This window comes from Cynocephalus volans, chromosome 6, assembly GCF_027409185.1.
Source record: "Cynocephalus volans isolate mCynVol1 chromosome 6, mCynVol1.pri, whole genome shotgun sequence".
NCBI classification, from domain to species: Eukaryota; Metazoa; Chordata; class Mammalia; order Dermoptera; family Cynocephalidae; genus Cynocephalus; species Cynocephalus volans.
The window spans coordinates 47,306,006-47,332,071 of NC_084465.1; the positions used below are offsets into that span (position 1 = coordinate 47,306,006).

Genomic DNA, 26,066 nt, shown 5'->3' on the forward strand with positions numbered 1-26,066 from the left:
GACTTTCAGGTCCCATGGCTCTGCTCACCGGAACACTATGGGTTCCCACACACTTCCCTTATCTCATCCTCAACTGAATCACCACATTCTGCCTTTTTTCCCCCTTGTCCCTGAGTTTGATGATAAGTGAGCCTTAAATAAGTGGGGTCTTGCTGACCATTTTAGCATCTAACCTAAAACAATGTAATTTAGAAAATAACTTTGGGGTCCAGGAAATCACATTGTTTTGCTTTTAGATGAATCTTTAAGTCCACATAAAATCACACTAAACTATATTTCACTTGTAAACTCCTTACCTGTAGAATTCCAACCAAAAGAGTCAGGGCGCTTGCGATCAGTACTCTTGCTGCATCTCTGGCCTCAGAGTCTACCACAGTAGTGTTTAGTGCAGTTTCATTACTGCTGGATGTCATGAAGTTTTCGTCAGGGGCCATGCTCAGAACAACAGATCCCACCATTAAACTGACCACTGGAAAAGGTCCTGGGGGAAAAAGTCTTTACCAATTAATCAATTACTTATCATAAATGTTTAAGGTCAATGTGTCTACGTAGGATTAGAAGGATGTGTGAACTAATTAGCTGTGACTAGGAAAATATTGTTTGTTCATAAAAGAAGCTAAAAAGTGATGTCTTGAGGCATTCATGACCCAAAATGGGTGAGAGAGACATGTAGGTAAGTGATTATAATACAGCAATCAGGATGCTTCATGAGTACACAGAAAGGACATTTAAACTATCTGTGTGTGATCCTCATGTGTATGGGGGTTGAGAGTGAGGATGAGAGTTGTAGGAAAGGTTTCCTGGCAGAGATAGCATATAAATTGAGTCCTTCCTTGTTCCACTTAATTTTTATTCCATATAATCTTATTCATTTCCTAGAGTGTCCAGTGTCCTGATCTCTGTGCATCTGAGTACCTTGATCAATATCACATGGTATAAATTAGGATAAAGAAACAGCAAAGGGAGTATATAGTTTCTTTTTCTTTTTGTAAGACAAATTAATTTTTATATCAAATGCCAGTCTATAAGATTCTATGTTTTTTCAAAAAGTACTATTTCTTTCCTGCAACTGCTCTATTCACAACTATTTTACTCATGATGACAATGATGATGATCCTATCTTTTGATCATGGAAGGTTTTAGGATTGGGAGGACTCAGAACCCAAGCCCAGTAACCTGGAGTGTCTAAATGTATAGCATATAAAGACAAAAATCAGCTTTTATATTCCTCACCAAGTCAAGCATTTCATACTGATCAATATTCCAAGATGAGGAAGTTCTTTCAACCAATAACCTCTTCCTGATCTCCTTCTTCAGACAAAGCAATAAGCTAGATACTGGGGGAGATACAACTAAAAACAAGGACATGAGTTGGGGATAGAGTAGATGGTTGTATTTATTTCGAGAGATAGATATGTCTAGCCAGCAGATGGATGTAGGAGCAAAATTATCTCGAGTATAAATGTCAGAATCGCAAAATAGCATTAAAACATTCATTTGCTAGAACATTCAAGCAAAAAAAATTCAAATTTTAGGAATGGCAGGAAGACCTATTATGAGCCATACAAAGAAGGAAAGCCAGGCTTAAATTCTAAATTGTTTTGGCAAGATCTTGCCAGTCTTCCAATATTAGTAACTAAAAAAATAAGTATGGTCTTTGATGTAATAATGGATGTGTATTGATGAAAATAATTTAGTACATGCTAAATTAAGCTAGTAAAATAGGTTCAAAGACTTTATGAGATTTTTTTTGCCTGTCATTTTATATTTTGGAAGAGAACACTTTCTAAATACGGCGTCAAATTTATTACATTTTTAAAAATGAAAATATGCTAAAATTTGAAGATAGGCTATAATTTTCAGGCTTTCAATTTTTTCCTCTTCATTAAAAAAAAAAGTTAGAGGGCCTGCCCGTGGCTCACTCGGGAGAGTGTGGTGCTGATAGTACCAGGGCCACGGGTTTGGATCCCATATAGGGATGGCTGGTTAGCTCAGTGGGTGAGCATGGTGCTGACAACACCAAATCAAGGGTTAAGATCTCCTTACTGGTCATCTCTAAAAAAAATAAATAAAAAAAAAACAAAAAAGTTATGTATAAATCTAACTAACATCATTGAGAAGGAAAAGTAGTCAAAGCACTGAAGCCCTATTTCCCTGAAAAATATTAACAAAGATATGGAAGCATGATGCACATAATATAGCTGAAACACTTTAAACATAAAAAAAATGAAATTGTAAAATATGCTTATAGTTACCAACTGAGATATGCCTTGATGTTCCAAAGATAAAGTACGTCAAGATAGGGAAAAAAGCCGAGTAGAGACCATATCCAACAGGAACTGCAGCTAGTAGGGCATACGCCATCCCTGAAAGTAAATTTGCAAAACAAAAGTTATGGTGTATTTCTATTGCACAAAGAAAGGCCTTTTCATAAATATCCTCAATTTACAGCTTCCTTGTGGTCTCCTTGTTTTGCATACAGACTGTTGCTATGCTAGGATGCAGAACATGATCTGAATCAACTGCGATAATGATTGCATCCACAAACATCACGTGCTCAACTGAATTGACTCAATTGATCAGTTATTTAGTTATCCACTGATCAGATCAGTGGGAAAAAACAGTCAAATCAGTTCAGTTGTTGATTAACAACTTTCTCAGTTCAGTCCTAAGGCTCAGACCAGTTTTGCACGTAGACAGAAGTGAATTCAGGGTTCCTCTGTGTTCTGAGGGACATGGTCATTGTTGCATGCTGTTTCTCCTTTCTTGTTGGGGAAGATAAGTTTGACTCAACAAAAGAAAAAATATGACAATTGTACACAGCACAGGCAAGACATCTCTCTACGCTGGTGAAGAAGACCAACTCTTCCATTGGGCTATGCCAGCAGCCTCTGGGCATGTAAATGTCAGGCTGTGGAGAAATTGACATGGAGAGATGTGAAGTAGAAGGGAAAAAGGTGAGAAAAATCAGGATTCAAAACTAAGTATGCATGCTCCTACTTTTGTAAAAGTAAATATGTGTATTATATGCTTAAAAAAATCTGGAAAGATTTTAAATATGAATTCAGATATACAAAATGACAATGAATAATATAATAAACACCCATGTACCCACCAGCCAGCTTAAGAATTAAATTATTGCCAGTACAGTTGAAACTCTTAATGTACTCTTCCTCAATCACATCTTTCCTCCCTCCATCCTCAGAAGGCAACCACTATCCTGAATTTGGTGATTATTCCCAGGCATTTTGTTTTACTTTTATATAGATATGCATTTATGTGCATAGCAGGATATATACTAAAATATTAATGGGTTATCTGTCTAGTAGGATCAGAGACTTCTAGTTTGTGGAGGACGTATTTTTTCATGTTCCTTATATGTATTTTCCAGTTTTCTACAATGAGCATTCATTCATTCATTCATTCATTCATTCAACAATTCATTATGCACTTATTATGTGTCAGGCACTGTTAAAACAAAGTCTCTGTCCTTTTAGAGTTTGCATTCTAGACAAATATGTATTATTGGTGCAATTGTTTTACTATATAAATTACAACAAGGAATTACAATAATTAGTAGTCCCAAGAATGTGGAATAGAATAGAAAGGTGACTCCACAAAGGGAAGAAAAGAAAAGGAGGAGGGAATAAAAGCTCAACCTGTCTGTTTCCTATAGACATTTTTCAAGTGTTACTCAAACTTTCTTTTCCCTAAACTGGGCTCTGTGGTTCTTAATATGCCTGGAAAATGGGGACTTTCCCACTTTTCATATAGGGTATCCTGTTTAGGGACAGGTGCTACTCAGATATCCTGTAATCATCTTTATTATAAAGGAAATTGGTACAACAAATTTGAAATTATAAAATTTGTAGAGAAATCTAAGCCATTGATTTAAATTATAGAATCTCTGTGTTGGTACCCACAAAGTGGTGGCATATACTGATAAAGCAGGGGCTAATAAACATTTGAAAACATCTAAAAGGTAAAGGCAGGTCAGAATGCAGTGGTGTTTACAACTAATTGATCTCAACCTGTTACCAATTTCTTTGATCCTTCTCTATTCCTGCTGCGTCACTTGACTCACCTTAAAAATAAATAAATAAATAAATTTAAAAATAATGATAAAAGGCGAAGCCTTCTACCATGTAAAAACACAGTGAGAAGATGGGCCCTCACCAGAAACTGAATCTGCAGGCACCTTCATATTAAACATCCTAGCCTCCAGAACTGTGAAATTTCTGTTGTTTATAATAAAGGAAGAAAGAAACAGTCAAAAGTAGAAAGTATGCTGGCTGGTTAGCTCAGTGGTTAGAGTGTGGTGTTGTACAGCAAGGTCAAGAGTTTGGATCCCCAAACCAGCCAGCTGCCCTAAAAAAAAAGTGGACATCAGATTCTCTACAGCTGTAAGTAAAGATAGCCTTAAAAGGGCTGCATCAATCTTTTCCTGCCTGATAGGAATTTAAAAAAATTTTTTTTAATTTGTTTATTTTTACTAGCATATTTGTTTTTACAAATCATGATTTTTCTTTATGCCCTTCACCCGACCTATTGCTCCCCAAACCCCCTCCCTCCCTCCACCCATCTCTAGTAACCTTAGTTTTGTTCTCTCCTTCTGAACTCATGGGAATTTTCTTTAATAATAAAAATCAAAAAGACCCCATTATCCTTAGCAACTCCCTGGTTTCTCAGTAACTTGAGCCTGTCATCTCTGATGAATTTTTCCACCACTCCTCAGCCGCCCAGCCAGTGGTTATATCAGGGACCTTGTCATCACTGGAAATTGCACCACCACCTCTGAAATCTCCATTTTGAGCCTCCCTCTCTCCAGCTACAGCTTCTGAACCTTCCAGCTCGCCTACTCCAGAATCCTTTTAGCAACATGTTTTTTTAACTCATGAGGCTCCTAATCCATTAACTGATCCACTTTCTCCTGTCCTTGATACCCTCTTGTCTTCACTTCCGTCTTTGCCAAGCACAGATTCCATGGAATTTCACAAACACTCTTATCTCCCTTGTTCACTCCTTCCTTTTCTTGTCTGGCAAAACCACAATCTGGCTGAACCCAAACACCCACCTTTGTTTTTTTTTTAAATCACAGCCTTTGAGCAGCTAGATAAACTGGACTGGCCCCATCTATATTAAAACTAACCAGTTTCATGTAAAATTTGTGATTACAAGTCCCAGACGGGCACTCAACACTGCCTGGCAATCCAATTACATTTCCTCAAGAAGTATGCTTTTTCCTCTCTCTGAGACAACCACCTCCCCTGCTTTCCTTGAACTGCCCATCCCACTTCTCCACCAGACTTGAGGTTGACACGTTTCATACTTCATCAAAAACATGGAATTCATAAGAGATGCTCCCAAGTTGCTTTTTCATCAAAATTTCAAACCCTTCTGCATCTGCACCATTTGGGCTATCTCTCTGTGAAAACAGATGAAATATCCCTCCTGTTTTTAAGGAGTAATCTTCCCACTTCTGTTCTCAACCCCCCCAAACTTGCCCTTCTCACTAGTTTGGTTCTAGTTGTTTCTCCTCTACCTCTTGGGCCACAGATCACTTCCTTTCTATAAGGTCACTCCAATCAGTTCACAAATATGTTCTAGTATCTCCTATATTAAAAGAAAATCAAACCCTTCCTTCCCTCCACCTTCATATTATCTCCTTCCCACTCATAGCCACACCTCCTAAAAGCAGTGTGGATTCCTTTCATGCCCTACCCCTCAGGAGTGGACCACACTCCTGGCCCCTCTATCCTTTTTTTTTTTTTTTTTTCTTTTTCTTTTCAGGAGTGGGAGGGTGTTCCGGGCAAAAACTGGAAGGAAACCTGCTAGTAAAAAAGCTGTCCACTCCCTTTTATTTATTATTTTTTTAAAAAACAAAACCTCTTCTCTTGGCTTCTGGTCCCACATTCCTCCAATTATTCTTTTCTCCAACTTCCTGGGCCCAACTTTCTCAAGCTCTTCATTGCTCTCCCTCCTCATCTTCTGACCTCTAAGTACTCCAGCCGTCTTCTTTTCCCCATCTGCCCTTTCTTTCTAAGTAATCACAGGCATTCCCACTCCTTTAAATATCACCTCCAAGGTGAGGCTTTCCTGACTTTATGTCTAGCCCAGACCTCTCCTGTGACCTTCCTACTTGTGTTAGCTCCAACTATTCTCTATTTGGCATCTCCACTTACATGTTTCTCATGCCTCTCAAACTTAGCATGTACAAAAGTCAGTTTTTGATTTTCCATCCCAAATCTGCTCCTCAGCCAGTCTTTGCCATTTTAATAAATGACATAGCTATTTACCCAGCTGCTTAAGTCAACAGCCTTGGAGCCATCCATGATTTTCCTCCATACTCATCAGTATACAGGGTGAGCATCCCTAATCTGAAAATGTAAAATTCGAAATGCTCCAAAATCCAAAACTTTTTGAGCACCGACATGACCCATATGTGGAAAATTTCACACCTAACCTCCTGATGGGCTGCACTCAAAATACAGGTACACAAAAAATCTGAAATCCAAAATACTTCTGGTCCCAAGCATTTCTGATGAGAGATTCTCAACCTGTATATTATTGATTGTTGCTGCAAAATATACTCCAAACAAGGATTGTTGGTTTCATTTTTTTTTTTTTTTAACAGGAATTGAATCTTGGACCTTGGTGCTATCAGCACCACGATCTAAACAAGTGAGCTAACCCATATTTCAGATTGTGCAGTGCTCTCCATATCCTGTCCAATCTGGTTCAAGCTGGCATACCTGCCCTCTATCCAGTTCAGAGCAATATTCCCACAGGGCTGGGGATAGGGTGGGGCAAGTGAGGTGCCTCGGGGCGCAGTATTTGAAGAACCAGCCACAGAGTGAGTACCTCCCTTGCCTCATCCTAACGTCAGTCCTGCTTATCTCACTGTTTCCCCACCCTGCCCCAAAGCACTCACCCACACTAGAATTCTTCCTGTTTCTTGAAAATACTAAACTCTTTTTGGCCTCAGACTTTGCGCTTTTACCTGTGTACTCTTTCTACTCGTCACATGACTGTCTCCCTCACATCCTCTAGTCTCTGACAAAATTTCACCTCCTCAAAGTAGACCTCCCTTCCCAAATTAATTCCTATTATGGCATACTTAATCCAACTCAATGGATATCACAATCTATAATTATTTTTCTATTTATCTACTTGATTATTTAATTCCCACTTCTACTACTGGAGAAATTCTGTATGCCAGGTGTTCAGCCATGAGGATACAGTGGTTTACTAACAGGCACAGGTACTGACCTCCAGCTCACATTCATCCTTATGGTTGAATATCTGGCATACAGAATTAGTATATAGATACTGACGCAGGGTTGTTGTGAGGATTACTTGAAATAACTGGCCAAAGTCCTTACCATAGTATCTGATACTTATTAAGCAAAATTAATTATTATAAGATACTTATCTATGAAAACTGGGGAGATGTGAAGCTTGAACTACCATTTTTCATATATAAAGATGATTCATTATTAGGAATGCAGTTTATCCTCTTTACTAAATATTTACGAACCCATCTTCGAGGTTACTTCCAAAATGTCATGGAAAGATTTGTAATACTTTTAATTCTATTTTTCCAGAAACTTTTAAAAAGTACCCTCATATTACATGCTTAGTCTTTGTGCTAAGCACCTGCTAAACAAACATGAATTAGACATGGTTCCTGTCCCCCAGGAGTCACAGCCGTGTCACAGCCATTGGAGCCTGTGATGTAGAGCACTTGGCAGTGTTGAAACTTTGAACTGCACAGCCCCATCCTGCTCTTACTCCCGTCTGCCTTTGCGGTTGAGAACATGCCTCATCGGGCTGAGACTCCACATAGGAGCCACAGAGCATCCTCCTCTATTGGAATCTACCTGGCCAACTCTGAGTAATCCTGAGAGCTTCACAACCAAATTTTAGCTCACGATATTGCTCAACATGTATTACTAACTTCTGAAATAGTCTGTTTTCATGTCATCTTTCTACACACATCCCTATCACTTCCCATTACTTGGCAAACTCAGACTTAACCTGCAGGGAAACTCAGCTTCAACAACTCAACTTCCAGGAAGCCATTCCCAATCCCCTAAGACTGGGTTAAGCACAGCTCATCTACACTCCCTTCACAGGAAATGTTACCCCTTATCACACTGAATTGTTATCATTTAGTTATCATCCAGTGAACTATGAACTCCTTGAAAACAGGTGGTGCATTTTATTTGTGTCAGCATATCTAGTGCCTGGAACATGCTAGATGTTCCAAAAAATTATAATAAACAAAATTTCTGCTTTCATGGTTTGGGGGCTTTTGGGAATTAGGCAGGACAGTCAGGGTGGGGAGGGTGGGGAGAGGGGGCGAGGGAGAATGCCCATACTGCTATGCACCAACTATGCAACAGATTTCTAAGATGCTCATGGAAATATTATGGTATAAAGCCAGTTTCAAAAAACAGAATAACTACCTATGTTGGGACATTTCCCCAGATTAAAACAGGAGGATGGATAAAAAGGGGGAGAGCAGAAAAACTCAGGTGTAGTCCAGGCTAAAATACTTCCCTCACTTTCCTTAAAGCCAGTTTCAAACTGCAGGTCAAGATCCATGTGTGGGATGTAAAATTATTTAATGGGCTTCGATCATCATTTTTTAAAAATAAGCAGAATAGAATAGAAAAGAATAGAAAATATCAGAGTGTATCACTGTAGTGAGGATATTCACAAAACTTTAGATATGTGTGTACATGATGTAAAATGTATTTCTTACTGTGAGTTGTGGTCAGTAAATATTGAGAAGCCATTTCTTAGTATATGCCTCTAAGTTGGAGCCATACAGCTAGACAAGTAGCAGTTTTCCAGGAAGAGAACTCTATGGAAGAGGAGAAAAGAGGTGGATCTCTCCACAAAGGGGATCTAGAGGAAAGATGAAGGCCTTGAAGGGTGAACAAACATTTGGTACAGATGCATGGCAGTCATAGGGAAGTTATGAACTGCTGCTATTGACCATAACTCTCAATCACTTAAGAGCCAATCCACCAACATCTTACCTTGCAGCGTACCCACTAACCCAGTACTAACTCCCGAAATGATGTCACTAAGCAGCCATTCCTTGACTTGGTATTTGGGGACCCACTGCAAGATGGGCAAGAGACTTTTCAGCACACCAACGGCTCTCTTTCTTGAACAACTGTCAAAAAGCAAGAAAACTGTGTTTCCGATCCAATCTTGGTCATAATCAATTGCAAATCACAAAGCTGTGAACTGAACTCCGCTATTTAGAAAAAGAATAAGAATTTCTTGGAAAATACTAACACTGAAGTGCTTACCATGCTTTTGCCAAGAACTGTATCTATCCTTTTAAATGCAGTGTAGTAGAAACACAAGATTAAGTGTCCTCTCTTCACTCCTTCCTTTTAAATCCTCTGGGAGAATATCCCTACACAAAAACCGATTTTTTGGTTTAGCCAGAGACTGATCAATATTGAGTCTCTAAATGGAGATCAATTTTCAGACTTCTAACACAGGCACCTTATTATTATTATTTTCTTTAAAGAAATATAAGCACGCTGCATATTTTGGCAATATAAGCTTGGAGCCAGTTTTTACAAAATTCTGACATCATGAGTATATACTTTATACCTTGCTGCTTACTATTTTTTAACTTTTACAACCTATAGATAAAAGAAAAAAAATCAACAATAGGTGGACATTAACTCCTGATTCAAATAATTTTTTTAAATTATGACATTTAAGAGACAATTGGAAATTTTAACAATGACTTAATTTTTTATATTAAGGAATTGTTTTGTGTGATAATGAAATGTGGTTATATATTTTTTTAGAGTCCTTAGAGATAGATACATACTAAAATATATACTGACAAAAAGATACACCATATGGGATTTGCTCCAAAATAATACCAGAGGGAGGCAAATGGGTGGCAGTAGATGAAAGGAGATCAACTTTGAGTTGATCGTTGTTAAAGCTGGGTGATGAATAAAAACATGGGGTAGTAAAAACATTATACTACTATGTCTGCTTTTCTATATATTCATTCTATAATAGAAGGTTTCAAAAAAGAAAATCTGACAATTAGTTGGCTGTCCTCCAAGTTCTTTATGTTTGTGATACCTGATTGTGGGTGGCACATTTGGATTTAGAGACCGATGGCGGTTCTCCCTAGGGGTCTCAGTGTCTCAGAAGTACTTAGAGCACACTGTGCTCTCCTGCATTCTCGCTTTCACTCCGGGTCTAACGGGACGGTTCCTACCTACACTGGCTTGAGAGTTTCAAGGAATCCCGGCAGGTGATGGGTTTACCCATCGTCTTATTTATGTTTGTTCGTGTGTTCATTTGGGCGCCTGGCCAGTATGGGGATCCTAACCCATCATCCCTTTTAATCTAGCCCCTTCCTTCCCCCTTTCCTCAGCCTGGACGTCACAAGAAGGCAGTAGGGCCCGCTGTACCCCGAGGTGCACTCCACAGAAGGCTTCCTGAACCCACCGTCCCCAAAGGCTTAATTTCCTAGACAAGTTAATTTGGGGCGGGAGACTGACGTCCGACCAATTAGGGCGGGTTGAGGACCGGAGACGCCTGGGAGTCCGGCCCTGGGAGAAGAAGCGGGAGTTCGGCCCGGCAGCCGGCATCCCGCGCTTGGCCGCAGGGCACGCGCTCCCGGCCCGGCGCCCCGGAGGCCCCGCTCCACTCCTCCCCAGGCGGGGCCCGCGCGGCCGCTACCTGCAGCCCTTGGCCAGTCTCTCCCGCAGCGTCTTGCTCTCCCGCAGGCGCCGCTCGTGCTGTTGCTGGAAGGCGAGCTCGCTGTAGACCGGCCGCGACACCACGTAGCTGCAGCTGTATTCGGAGAGCTGCGGAGGCTCCGATTTGCCGCCCGGAGCTGCCATGACCTGCGGGCCGGAGGACAACGAGGAGAGAGGAGATGCAGCGAGAGAGGACAATCGGAGGTGAAGAGCGAGGAACAGAAAGAGGTGCCACCTGTTAGCTGCCTCCCGGCCCCACCAGTTGCAGCCGACCCCGGCGAGCTCGGTCCGCGTCCTGCAGCCCTCGGCGCTCCAGACGCGCCGCCCCCCGGCACACACGGCCCGCCTGCAGGGGGACACCTGAGGACCTTCGGATCCCTTGGCCTGCACCTGCTGCTCGAGGCTCCCCGACTCCAAAGGAAGTGAGCTCGCTTTGGGGACTTCCGGAGCTCGACCCTGGCCCCTCGGGCGGGCAGCCAGGGCGCTGTCCGCGTCCTGAAATCTCCTAAACCAGGGCAGGGGCGGAGGCCGGGGGCGCGTGCGAGGCGGGACGGGGACGGACACTGTGCGCGTCTCTCCCTCCCCGCACCCGACCCAGGGCGCAGCTCCAGGAGCGCACGGGGAGAGAAGCGCAGGCCCCGGGCGGGCCGAGGGACCGCAGGGCGCGTCCCCGGGACCCGAGGCTGCGTGTGCTGCAGGCGAATTCCAGCAGCGAGTCGCGGCTCTCCGGGGCGCAGAACTTTCGGCGAGGGAGCCAGTCTCTTTCCCCGTCCTGTATTCCTAGCCTCCTCCTCGCTCTCGGCTTCTCAGCAAGCGGCTGTACTGCCCCCTGCCCGCCCACCCTGTGCCCCTCACTAGTCCCGCTCCCAACCACGGGCGCCTCCCCGGGAGTGCAGCCCGGGTGCGGCGGCAGGGCTGCATCCAGCGGCGGACTCACCTGCCTCGGCTCGCGCCCCGCCCGGAATGCCCCGGGGAGGGCCGGGCCGCCGCCTTTATAGCGCTCGCTGGAGGCAGTAAGACGTTTTATTTATGGAGCAACAGAGACACCGTGGTCGAAAGGAAGGACACACAGGCTGAGGTCTTTCCCCACTGATCCTACCGGGAAAGAAATCCCACCCCTCCTACATTCTTTCCTTTTCCCGAACCGGAAAGGCTGAGAATCTCACTGGCTGTCCCGCAGGGAACACCCGGATTCCTCATTCACCCCCCAAGTACTTACGCGGGCTGCAAGGTTAGGGACGGGACAGCCCCTGCAGGGACCAGGTACAGGGGAGCGGGCCGGGCGTGGGAGAGGAAGTCCGCGATGGCTGGGAGCGCCGGATTGACTCCGCCGAGGTGGTGGGAATCCGAAACCCGGAGGAGAGGGGCAGTGACCGGCTTTCTATGTTATAAGGCGCTGGGTTTCTAGAAAGTCTTTAGAAGTACTCAGTGGGTGGTGGTTATAGAAAGTTTGTAATTTACCCATAGATTTTAGATACCTCTCTCTCTCTCTCTCTCTCTTACACACACACACACACACACACACACATCTGGACAAGCAGGGAGGTAATAACTTGGACTAGACAGGAACCAAGACTAGAACAGAGTGAAAGGGAGTCGGATCTATCCCACCTTATTACTGTTTCCTCTTCTGTTGGGCTGAATCTTGCTTAAACTAACACGCAGGCAGGGTTAAGATGAAGGGCGGAGGAAGGGGTTGGTAAACCAGAACAGTCTCACCTGATTATCAGTATCCTGAAGTAAATGCAGAAGAGACTCCAAAATACGGACCTTCTGGGCACCAATCTTCAGTTACCCACCCTCCTGGAAAATATAGACCATGGCAATTCTACAAGCTCCAAAAACAAAACTCCTCTCAGAAGCACCCTAGTGTAAATCCCCTGAAATTGTATTCAACATGGTGAAAGCATGTGCATTTTTCTGAGAAATGAATGTCCACAGCTTTCAACAGATCTTCAAAGGCTTACTTGACCCACGAGGTTAAGAACATAGAAGAAGGAACCTAAAAAGAAAATCCAAGTCATAAACTTTAGAATGCTTATCTACCTGCAGAGGAGGGGGGAAGAAATTTCTTGTGTATGTTTTGTTTATGTATACCAGCGATTCCTTACTAAGGGCTGTTTTGTCCACCCCCAGCCCTAACCCACCCCGGCAATGTCTGAAGACTTTTTTGATTGTTACACCCGGGGGGAATGCTACTGGAATCTAGTGGATAGAGGCCAGGGATGCTGCTAAACATTCTACAATGGAGTTTGACATTCCTTTAAGGTTTTGGATGTGATTCAAAACGTACATTTTTAAATAACTGCTGCATGTACTAAACATATGCATCTCTCTCCATATATATGTATATACATATGAGTGTACTTCAAAAATTCATGCAAAGTTCAAAAATTCATGCAAAGATTTGTATTCTTTTTGTTTAAATTTTATGTTATCTTCTTTGTTTGTTTTTTATTTTGTTTTTTTGCAGCTGGCCATAAGGGGATCCGAACCCATGACCTTGGTGTTAAAAGGCTGTGCCCCAACCAATTGAAGTAACTGGCCAGCCCTTTTATCTTTTAATTCTATTTTTCCAAAACTTTTTGAAGCACGCTCGTGTGTGTGTGCATTTCTTATTGCACATTATTGTTGGATATATAATTCATCTCCACTGAAATAGAGGAAACTACTTGTTTTTAAAGTAGATTCTGAATGTACCCACTCTATACACCTTTACACATACTTTCCAGCTCTAGTTAAGACACTATCTCTTCCATGAACATTCCTTGATGCTCTCAGTCAGAATTAATCCAATGCCATTTTTGGATTCTCTTGGCACCTTATCTGACTCTCTCAAGACACCTCTCATTACTTACCTTAGAATCATCACTTTCTTTACAAACAAGTCTTATCTCCCCCACTTCAAAAACTTCTTAAGGGCAAGCCTATGTCTCCTTACAACCATCATAACCTTCTATTATGTTTCCTAAACAGACTTATCTATAGCCAAAACATACTTTTTTAAAACTAAACATTACATTTCATATTGGTCTACACCTTTTTTTCTCAGTTAAGACTGTTATAGTTATTTTTGCAGGTGAGTACATGTGGATTTTCCTTAACATTGTCGATGGCGTCTAGGATTCCAAGATATCCACTCATATATGTAGCTCCACGGTAACTGACCTGTAGATAACTCAACTTTTTATTGAATTAACTTAGAGACATTCTGTGCAAATAAAAATATATCCCACTCTGACAGAGATTTCTGCTCCCTGTTACTTACTACTTTGAGTACTTTTAGTCTGGTCCAGTCAGCCCTGTGAACCACTTTGCATCATAACTTGGTGATGGTTTGGTGGTGGTGGCAGTAATTCAGAGGATTCAGGAATGGGTAGAGGTGGCAGAAGAACAGAAGAGAAAATAGACCGTTGAATAAGGTCTATTCAAAGGTATAACTTTCCTTGGAGAATAGACAGAATTCCTGGGAACTCATCTCTGTATATTAGAACTTGGTTCAATAATCACACTATTAGAAGTCTTGCATGGGGGGCTGGTAGGTTACTCAGTTGGTTAAAATGTGGTATTACAGCACTAAAGTCAAGGGATAGGATCCTGTACCTGACAGTAGCAAAAAAATAAAAATAAAAATAAAAAAGAAGGAGAAGAAGTTCAAGTCCTGCATGTATCTGGAGGAAGATCCTGCTTTTTTCTGTTAAATGCCTTTTCCATAGCAGAAATGGTGCAAGGACAGAATGGCATCTCCATTACAAGATTGTATGCGTGGAGAAGTGCTTTCCTCACAGGTAAAACACAGACTGTCTGAAATCTGTCTGTCTTTTAAAAACAAGGAGTAGGAGGTGATAACAGCTTGTTCTCCCCACCCAACTCACTTGTTACATTAAACGCCTCAGATTACTCACTTAGGCTTGAGAAGTCAAGCTTCACCTGCTTCACATAGAAGTGGGTGGTTCTTATTTATCAGAATTTAATCATACCCAGGACTTCTTTCCAAAAAGATAGATGTGTCACTTCAAAATAAATGTCAGACAATATTATTGTTACTTTACAGTACTTATTTAGTTAATGATGATTTAAAATGCATATTCTTATTTATCATTTTGTCATTTGGAGTGTAAGACAAACTCCCCTGTTAAATCGGTGTGCTTATTCATTCATTCATTTATTCAAGGATTTATTAAGAATTTACTTGTGCTGCCCATGGATACAATGATGAACTAAAGCATGGACCTTGGCCTCATACCTTGGGTGCAGCAGACATTCATCAAATGGTCACAAAATGTATATCCTATTTCCCTGATTCTAAAATCCACGTTTTTCACATTTTATCAGGATTCATCTTACAATTGATGTAGTTTAATTGGCAGCATCTTTTCTTTCTTAGGGATTCATAAAATAATTGTGAGTTGTACATTAATGGGAATTATTAAATGAGAATTAATAAAATATGGATATTTATACAAATTTATAAGTATATTTATGCTTTTGAGTGACTGTGTGCTACAAAAATTTGATTTTTTTTCTTTTCTTTTTTCTTAATTGACCCATGATGCTTGTGTGTATTTATGAAGTACAGTATGACATTTGGGCACATTCACACTGTATGCAATGATCATAACAGGGCACTCAGCACATCCATCACCTCAAACCTTTGTCACCTCTTTGTGTTGGGACAAAAATGATTTAATTGAGTCCTTTGTTAATTTGACTTGAGAGCAGTCAACCTTACTACATTTTTCTTGCCTAAAGAGCAAATATTGTGGTGTTATTTTTTTCTTTCTTCCGTCTTCTTTTCTTTTCTTTTCTTTTTTTTGTTTCACAATGTTAAAATTCTCTAATCAGAAGAATTGCAAAAGAATGGAAACATGCCAATGATGTCCAAAAATTCTGTTTTCAAAGCATCCTAGATTCTGATTCTTATCACTTTCTTCATTTGATTGTAACTTTTGTGGCTTATATATTATTCTTTATGTAGAATTTAATTGAATCACTTCTGTTAGGAGGCAGTGTTTGGAACCCACTGCTATCCACATTTAAAACAGAAACGTGGGCTGGCTGGTTAGCTCAATTGGTAGAGCGGTAGAGTGTGGTGCTGATAACACCAAGGTCAGGGATTTGGATTCCTGAAATGGCCAGCCACCCCAAAAATAATTATAATAAAAGTGAAACACCGTTTACATTTCAGATTGGTGTTGGTAATCAATAGAAATGCCCCCCCCCCCAAAAAAAAAGGCCAGGGAAAGAAGTCGTTTTCCCCAGGGAAATTTAACTCTAATCCTGAGCTTTTATTTTCATTATGCTTGTTAATTTTCTTAAGACAATGGATGCTAAATTTCTGGCATATTTATACAAAAACAGAAGTTAAACTTTCTCTCAACTTTTTTGATCTCTCCCCTACACAACCTATTGGCCTTATTTTCAGTTTTGCACTCAATTGTTTTCTATTTGTTTCCTGTATGTTACTTTTTTCCCTTTCCAGTTAACATGTGCTCTGTAAAGACATAAATGATATACTTGTATGTCTTTTTCGGCATTCAATAAACATGCCTATAGTAAACAATTTGGAAAATATATTAAAGTATACAATAGAAAATAGCAATCTCTTCTTATCCCATTGTCCAGATCATCACTGTTAAGCTTTTTGTTTATTTCCTTTTTGTCTTCTTTGTCTATCACATATATATATACACACACACACACACACACACACACACACACACATCTTAATTAAGATTATAATGCTGGTTTGGGGGGGGGGTTGATCCCTACAAAATACCTTGGCAAATTATGATGTTACAGGTACTGGATAAATACTTCTTAAATTATTGATTGATTGATTGTTTTGAGAGATCATTGGGTAGGAACAAAACTAATTTTAAAAGATGAGAATTCATCTTTAAAAATAAATCAAAAAAAGAATTTTTGTAAATCTTATGTGGCAGTTCACTCAATATAAAAACTTTCAGTGTCAATAAAAATATAATTCAATACATTTCTCAAACAGTAGAGGAAATCCTGCATTCTTTAATATGATATGTGGTTTAGTAAATTTGTCTCTTGCTAGCATAATGGCATAGTTTTCTAAGTAAAGAATAGTTTAAGGATCCTTCCAAGTTTCTTATTATTTAAACGTATTTAACTTTTTTTTTTTTTTTTTTTTTTTTTTAAAAGATGACCAGTAAGGGGATCTTAACCCTTGACTTGGTGTTGTCAGCACCATGCTCAGCCAGTGAGCGAACCAGCCATCCCTGTATGGGATCCGAACCCGTGGCCTTGGTGTTATCAGCACCACACTCTCCCGAGTGAGCCACAGGCCGGCCCAAAATGTATTTAACTTTAATTAAGGTTATCCTTGCATACTTTATCTCATAAACTCTATGGTTTGTCAATGAAGGAAGAAAAGCAAAACCTGAGGGTTATTTCAAGTAAACTTTGATGTGCTGTGTTATCACAAGTTGGATGTTTAAATATTCTATTCATTCATTTAATCATTCATTCCTATATTTATTTATTCACTCAGTGAGCATTTACTGAGCCCCATACTTGTGTCAGACACTATCTTAAGTGCTGGGGATACAGCAGTACACAACTTTGACAAAGTTTCTACCTTCAAAGTACTTTATATTCTAGTGGGGGACAGTGACTTTCAGCAAGTAAATGAATCAGATAATATTCTGTGATGATAAAAAGCTATGGGAGAAATGAACAGAACAATGTCTTTTAGAATTATTGAAGAGGGCAATGCAAAGCATAGGGGTGTTGTTTTCAAGGAGGTGGTCAGGGAAGGCTTTTCTCTTTCTGAGGAGGTGACATTTAAAGAGAGATCTGAAGGATGAGAAGGAGACAGCCTTCCTGGAAAAGGTAACAGCAAATGCAAAATCTATGAGTCAGAAAGAGCTTGATGTGCTTGAGAAACAAAAAGGAGGCCACTGTGACTGAAATCCACATACATCAGAGCTGGGGACGGCAAACTGGAAGTCCTCAGTGTGGATGTGGTAATTAAAGCCAGGCATTTTGGAAGAGGGGGCAGGCAGAGAAAAGGCCAGCACCAAGTTCTTGGGGAGCCTAACATTTAGAGGTCACTTTTAGGAGTTAAACGACGTGCCTTTTTTCTTTTGTAAAATACAGATAATTCTTGAACTTGGGTTGTAAGGGGAAAAAAATACCTCTAAAATACTTCGAACTTCTTGGAGAAATGTTCTCTGAATAAAACTTTTTTGGTACCTGCATCTTTTAATGACACATAAAAAGGGGGAACAATCTTAATATTTAAAATGTATTCCATTGTTCCTAATTATTGCATGTGTGATTAATAACAGCTTTTTGGTTCTCCTCACTAGAGAGTAACTCATGTAGATCCGAGCAGGAATCGATCTAGGTAATCGCGCTAGCTGCTTTCGGTGGAAAAATGACAGCATTTCATCTGAGGCAGTTTCTCTTTCTTTTTTTGGCTGGCTGACAGCTACTTTGCTTTATAAAGAATGATTTTAAATTCATTCATACCCCCTCTACTGAAGTAATAAATTAGCAACACAATCCTGGAGTCTACTAATTTTTCATTTAAAAAGAATCTTAAATATCGACAGAAGGAAAGACTACAAAGGTTTGCATAGAGGAATGGATGGGTGTGACGAGCAGCAAAGAGTGAGGGAAGGAAGAAGCTGAGGCAGGAGGAAGAGAGAGCCATGAGACTAGGAATGGGAGAGAGACCAGGGGCGAGGCTCATGGCACTATTTCCTCTGGATGTGTCACATTGCGGGCTGTGGTCTGACTTGAAGGTCAACTTGGAAACTAAACTGCTTTTGACCATAAGTATTATCTTGAGGTAGGTATGGTTATTCTCATTTTATAGATGTGCTAATATACCCAGAAAGGCTAAGTAATCGTCTGAGGTCACACATGTTAGTCAAGCTGGAATATGAAATCAGGAAGTTTGTCTCCAAAGCCCTACTCTCTCAACTACTGTAAAGCTATACAGAGCTTCAGCAACAACAGCATAGCTTGTCACTTTATCATAGAAGTTCCAGCCCTGTCTTGTCATTCCGTCTCAGGCTTCATGGTCCCTTTGCTATGTTTTGCCTTTTAATTCCTGTGTCTTGATATAATATTTAAAAGTATGGCATACCCAGACAATGGGATACTATGAGATACTAATAAGGTAGATCAACATATATGGACATGGAAAGAAATCCAAACTGCACTGAGATGAAAAAAGGCAAGGTGCAAAAAGTGCACACAGTAAGCTCATATTTATATAAACGAAGGAAATATATATTTGTACACTATGTTACTCAGAGTCTGAGCAAGCAAGAGTTGGCACATTCAGATGGAGTTAATGAAGGGACTGTTTTCAAAAGTGTGCTAAGGGTTAAGGAAAACCAGTCAAGCAGGGTAAGCACTTCAGGGCTAGCTGAAGGGAGCTGTCAGCTGTCAACTGTCATGCCCTCAGTAGGGAGCTGTCAGCAATCCTAGCCTGAGGGGGCAGGAAGAGGGAGCTATTATTGGAACCCAGCTGCCCATTCAGTACAGGAATGGAACCGTTGCTAACTCCATGCTCAACAGGAAAGGAGCTGGGGAATAAGTACCCTTTGATCTCCTGCTTGTGCTTCCCTGCCCTGCCATTCTTCCACTGCCCAAATCCTACTGGAAGAAGCGAGAGAGCTAAGGAGCACATTGACATTGCCCATAAAGTCAGCATCTTGGGCACAGACCAGAATAGAGAAAGGTGGAGAGAGACTAGGGAGGGGTGAATGGAGAATATTCCAACATATAAGCATAGAGTATTTCTGGAAGGATTCACAAGAAACTAGTTTCTCATGGAAATAAGACTTAAAAAAATACACTAACAGTTTTAGATTTACAGAAAAATCTAGAAGATCGTATGGGGAGTTCTCATATACTCCACACATAGTTTCCCCTACTACTAACATTTTAAATTTGTATGGTACATTTGCCACAGTTAATAAAATAATATTGAGAAAGTCTATAGTTGGTTCAGATTTCCTTACTTTTCACCCCGTGTAGTATTTCTGTTCCAGGATCCCATTCAGGATACCACATTACATTTGGTCATCAGGCTTTCTTAGTCTCATCTTCTCAGACTTTTATTTTCAATGACAATTTTCAGAAATACTGGCCAAGTATTTTGTAGAATGTCCATCTGTTGGAGTTTGTCTGGTATTTCTCATGATTAAACTGGTGTTATGGTTTTTCGGGAGGAAAACCGCAGGCGTAAAGTGCCATTTTCATCACATAATATCAAAGGTACATAGTCAACGTGAATTATTGTTGATATTGACCTTGATTACCTGGCCAAGGAAGTGTTCATTAGGTTTCTCCACTGTAAAGTGACTCTCTGCTCCCCCATCCCCTTTTCATTCTGTACTCTTTTGTAAGGAAGTAACTACATGTAACCCATCCTTAAAAAGAGGGGAGTTACATGCCACCTCTTTGAGAGAGGAATATCTAAATAAATTATTTGGAATTCTCATGCGAGAATTCCCTCATTTATTTCATTTATTCAATCACGTATTTATGTCATTATGGGATCATAAATATTTATTTTATGCTTTGCATCATAACCCAATCCTACTTTATTTTATTTTTTATCAAATTGTTCGAGCTTTGGCCATTAGGAGTTCTTTCAGTTGGTTCCTGTGCCCCTTTGACATAGCCCCATCGACGTAGCATGGTTTTGTTTTTTTGTTTTTGGAGCACTTTACTTTTGGGCACTACATGATGCTCCAGGGTTATCTTGTATATATCCTGCACCAGTCCTGGAATCAGCCATTTTTCCAAAGAACCCTGGCTCCTTTTATTCGTGAACAGTATCAGAAATCAAGATCTGGGTGACACATATGCTCATCGCTACTGGGATGCTGTTGCTCAAGGCTTTTTCGGCTGATAGAGCAAAGAAATATGCGTGTATATTAAGCAACATATATACACATCGCTATAATATGTCTGTATGTAACCATATGTATCTCTATTAAGTTAAACATAAGTTCTTATTAATGAAGAGACTTATTTTTATTGTACGGTATTTTTTATTGTTTTTTTCTTTTTACTAGGTCCATATGTTAGTTTATCAATCATTTAAAAAGAAATAATATCATTGTTGAAATGCTCTAGTGATAAGATAAATTATGTATATGTATGTCTCAGTAACTGTGGATTACTAGATGCAAAAAAAGGTTCTATTGAAAGGTATATATATATATATATATCAACATTTTGTGAATCAAACTGTTTTAAATATGCTAGGAGAACTAGATGATTGAAATAACTCATGTGAGTTATTCCTTTGTAAAGTAAATCATGAACCCTGTATGCATTAGTATGTTACATGATACTTCAACATGGTAAAAATGGAATTAACTGTCTTCTTCCAACCTCATTCTTGAACCTACTCCTCTTCCTGGATTTGCCATCTTGGTGAATGGCATGCCATCCATCCCGTTGTCCAAGCTGTCAAGTTCACTTTTTGAACAGCCCTCCAGTTGCTCTGCTTCTCTCCATCTCCACTGCTACTGCCTGTGTTCAGGCCAGGATTATCCCAAAATGACAGCCTCGTAACAGGTCTCCTTGCCTCTCTTCTTGCTCTACTCACAAGTCATTCTGCAATGCAGCCCCAAAATTTTTAGAAATGTAAATCTCATCAGGCCCATCCTTAGTTTGAAACCTTTCAGAATGGCTCTGCATGACTATCAGCCCTCTCCCACACACGCACCCACAGGACGGAGCTCTGTGTTCTCTCTGGACCTGGTGACCTGCTCCTTTCTCTGCCTGGATCTCCTCCGTCTTTCTCCATCCTGGCTTCTGTTTTGGTTTTGCTGTCCTTCTGATGGTGATTTCCCTGACAGCCAAAGGCAAGGTTAGATGTTCTTCCTATTTATCTCCTTATACCTTTATAATGTGTGCGCTGAAACATCCTTGTCTGAATCCAGTATTAGGCTAGAAACTCCTCGAGAGTAAAACTTTATTAAGTGTAGTGAAGTCACATTGTCTGAATTTCAGTCCTGGCTTTGTCATTTTCTATCTGTGTGACCTTGGTCCAAATTATTTAGCTACCTCAACTCAATTTCATCATTAAAATAAGATTATATGAGAATAGTACCTGTTGCATAATGTTGATGTGAGAATTAAATGCAATGCCTGGCACATAGTAAGCACTTGATAAATGTTAGCTATCATAATTGAGTTTTGGAGCCCTGAGGGGCAGTTGAAGTGAGATCTTGGTATATTTTGAGCTTCATTCCAAAAAAGAGCACATGAGTATATGTATATATGTTATTTTATGGTGCCAGGAATAGCTAATTTTATCTGTCAAAAATTTCTTCTTAGCACGCTCTTTTGAGTCACGGATTTTGGCTTTTAAGTAAGCTAAAGGTTGTTAATTGGGAGAATGGCCAGAAAAAAACTTATCCACAGCTTTTGAATCACATGTTGAACAAATCTGGCATCAGAAGCGTCAAGCTGCCTTCTGTTTCTAATCATTTATCTTTCTAATTTAGTTTCTCTCACCCAAAGAGATTATAATTTATTTTCATTGCAGAGCCCATGGAAGATGTCACAAGATATAAAGGCAATTATTTTCGAGTAGATGGAACCCATGTTTGCTGAACATCGCAGTTGGCGTCATCTCAAGTGCTAGGCAGTAGCAATACTTCCCCGGACTGAGACGGCATGCCACTGATCTGAAGAGCCTGGTAAAAGTCTTGGCTGAGAAAGAAAACCTTTCTTCTTCACCTCTATACCTCTGGGGGAAAAAAAGTGGCAGCATCTTATGTTATGAAAGCTTCACTAAGAGCATACAGGTCAGTAGTCTGGGCCATAAAAGCTTTGAACTCAAGTCTTATTTCAAAATAAGCTTCCCTCAGTTAATTTCACTTATTTTCCCTAACTTTCACTTTTTTTTTTTTTTTTTTTTTTGGCAGCTTGGAATCTGCACCTGTGACCTTGGAGATATAAGACTGAGCTCTAACCAACTGAGCTAACTGGCCAGGCTTCAATTTTTCTAAACTTTTGTTTCCTTCCTTCTTTCCATTTCCCAACATCTACCCCTTTCACCCTTTACTCTAACCTTAATAACAACCACCTTCCTTTTTCTTCACTTCCCATATTCTGCTCTTTCAGCCACATTTCTTATGGTTTTCTAGGTTTAGGCATTTGTCCCTGCTTTGAAATTTTTATAAAAAGAGGTGATTCTGAAAATAACTTTTTGTCAGCCCTAAAGCTCATATCTTGTAAACAATAAAACATTTACAGAAAGAGGAAAATTGCAAGTATGGGAAAGAAGGACAATCAGAACAATGCTGTTCACCCCTCCTTCCTGTTACCAGAATCCTATGCCTCAAGCCTTGGGTCATGAACTCCTCTTTGTCCAGGAACTTTCTCCCTACGACTGAATACTCTTTCTTTAGAGATTTTACTACACTTTTGTTTCTACATAGATACAGATTTTACATCATGCTGTAGTTTTGCCAGTTCCTTCCGGGTTATGTTAACCCCCAGTAGTAATAAGCTTCTCGAGGACTAAAGCTTATCTCTGTGACCTTCGGCAACTTTCCTAACATCTCTCACAGTTACAACGAAGTAATAGTTATTCATTACATTGTCATGATAATTAAACACACTGAGAACTGTCTGGACCACAGTAAAGTGTCCAATAAAGTAAATTCCTTTCCCTGTTTTCCTTTTGTGGTTTCCTCCATGGTGCTCATCGCTGTCCGGCAGGAGGCGACAGAGAGCACTGATTCAGCATGTGGGTTCTGGGTTTGATTCCCTCCTCAGCCACTCCCTAAAGAATTCAGGAACCACCCTTAATCTCTCTATGCCTCATTTTCCTTGTCTGCAAATTGGGGATAATAGTAGTATCTACTTTCTAGGATTGCTGCAATGATTACGAGAGGAGTAGGTAAAGCATTAGAACCTAGCATATTGTGAATACTCAAGGAATGTTGGTTATTATCACAATGATCAGTGTATGGTAGGGGCCTAAAAATACTTAAAACAAATTGGGAAAAAATTCATAGCACAGTCCTTTCCGTAAACAGATCAGCTGAGGTAACTTGGGTCACCGTTTTCTATCCAATGGTTGTCTTCTTTTCTATTTAGTTTGCCAATTTATCTTACATCCAGACATTGTAAACCATTTGCTGGACCAGTTCAAATTGTATTCAAGTCATAAAAATAAAAAATTATTAAGACAAAAGCCAGAAGGAACAAGCAAGTGGAATTATAATCAAATAGGAAGGTGTTTAATAAGGATGAATGAGAGATTCTCAGTGGTATACATCTTATTTAAAATCTTAATTAGAGTTCTGGAAAAGGCAAAGTCATAGCTAATATAATTACATTAGAAACAAATGGAAATGCTAATACTAATAAGGGTTGAGGACCAATATAAAGAAGTCAAATAAGGCTTTTTTTTTTCTTCCAAAGAGCTTGTAATGTATTATAAACATGTCATTAATCTGCATAGTGTTTCCAGAAAAGTGAAATAGGGTACTTAATTAATCAATATTCCTCTTTTAGAAATTTTTTAAAAAATTTATTAGTCTTGGCTGGCCGGTTAATACCAAGTCACAGGTTCAGATCCCCATAATGGCCAGCCATTAAAAAAAAAAAAAAATTAGTCTTAGAATTTAAGAAATCAACTAGTTCTACAAGGGTGAATAAAATATTGTAGTCCCCAGCCTGTTCTCCTAGTTTCCCTTTCCCAAAGGCAACCACTTTCAAATCCTTTAACTGATTCTTTAATGAGTATATCCAAATTTCTCAATAATATTCATTCGTTTATTTTTTCTTATTTTGTGAGGCAAGAATTTAGCTCTCTTTCCTCTGTTCCCACCACTTCCAAACCTCTGCACACTCTCCGTTTCTCCATCCTCCCAATAAAGGTTCATAATTTGGTTGGATCAATAGTTAATATTCGCATTATTATAATTCTGTTTTCTATTCAAAATAGAGCTATGTGATAAACTACTATTACTTTTTATTTCCTAGACATTTTTTGTGTTCCCTTGAGTTTTGTCTTGTTTTTTCTTCATCTTGTGTTATTTACTTCGTTTTCTATGAACACTAGTACTTACCACTATTTAACCCCAAACTCTCCTCCAGCTTGTATCTAATTCTCCTGTCAATACGTTCACTCCTATCAAGTTTCCTGATCAACTTCATCGTGTGAGCCGCTTCCTAGTTAACAATCTCCCTGTACAAACATCCTGTGGACTCTGTCTCTCCCTGCGTGGATCTTTTTTCCGGTTACCATCTTCCTCATCCCTGGTTTACTCATCCTTTAGGAGGAGCACATCCTCTATCCTCTAGCTTTCAGAGGAGGAGTGTGTGGGAAGTGAAGTTTTTGAGGACTTGCAAGTCTAAAAAATGTCTTCATTCCTTACTCATACTTTATTTGTATCTTGACTGACTGTGGAGTACTAGGTTGGAAGTAATATTCCCTCAGAATTTTGAAAGCATTGCTCTATTGTCTTCTATCTTCCAGAGTTCCTTTTTAGAAATATGAACTTATTCAGATTACTTAATCTTTGATAGTTGTTTTCTGGAAACTTGTAGAATCTTCTCTTCAAACCCAATTCATTGGTGTGGGTCTATGCTATGATTTGAATGTGCCCCCTCCAAATTTCAGGTGTTGAAATTTAATGGCCACTGTGATGGTGTTAAGAGATGAGGCCTTTAAGAGGTGATTAGGTGATGGGGGCTCCTCCCCTTATGATGGGATTAGGTGCCCTTATAAAAGGGTTTGATGGAGGGAGCTAGTCCCTTTTTGCCCATCCGCTGTCTGCCATGTGAAGACACAGCATTCCTTCCCATTGGAGCATTCCTTCCCATTGGAGCATTCCTTCCCATTGGAGCATTCCTTCCCGTTGGAGCATTCCTTCCCGTTGGAGCATTCCTTCCCGTTGGAGCATTCCTTCCCGTTGGAGCATTCATTCCCGTTGGAGCATTCATTCCCGTTGGAGCATTCCTTCCCGTTGGAGCATTCCTTCCCGTTGGAGCATTCATTCCCATTGGAGCATTCCTTCCCATTGGAGCATTCCTTCCCATTGGAGCATTCATTCCCATTGGAGCATTCCTTCCCATTGGAGCATTCATTCCCATTGGAGCATTCCTTGTTGAAGGCGTCATCCTAGAAGCAGAGTGCAGTCCTCACCAGACAACCCAATCACCCAGCACCTTAATCTTGGACTTCCCAGGCTCCAGAACTGTAAGAGAATAAATTTCTGTTCTTTATGAATTACCCAGTGTCAGGTATTTTGTTAAAGCAGCATGAATGGACTAAAGACA

At 40.1% G+C, this 26,066-nt stretch overlaps 1 protein-coding gene across 1 annotated transcript in view; it reads right to left on the reverse strand.

Annotated features, from left to right (window-relative positions):
- Positions 1-10,901, reverse strand: part of SLC26A4 (solute carrier family 26 member 4) — a 40,900-nt gene extending 29,999 nt beyond the window's left edge. Inside the window, exons 1-4 of the mRNA XM_063100091.1 lie at positions 10,738-10,901; positions 9,048-9,187; positions 2,256-2,366; positions 297-481 (exon numbers count right to left, since the gene is read on the reverse strand). Of these exons, the coding sequence (XP_062956161.1) occupies positions 297-481; positions 2,256-2,366; positions 9,048-9,187; positions 10,738-10,901 (600 nt within the window). The remainder of the gene's footprint in view (positions 1-296; positions 482-2,255; positions 2,367-9,047; positions 9,188-10,737) is intronic.
- Positions 10,902-26,066: the final 15,165 nt, after the last annotated feature.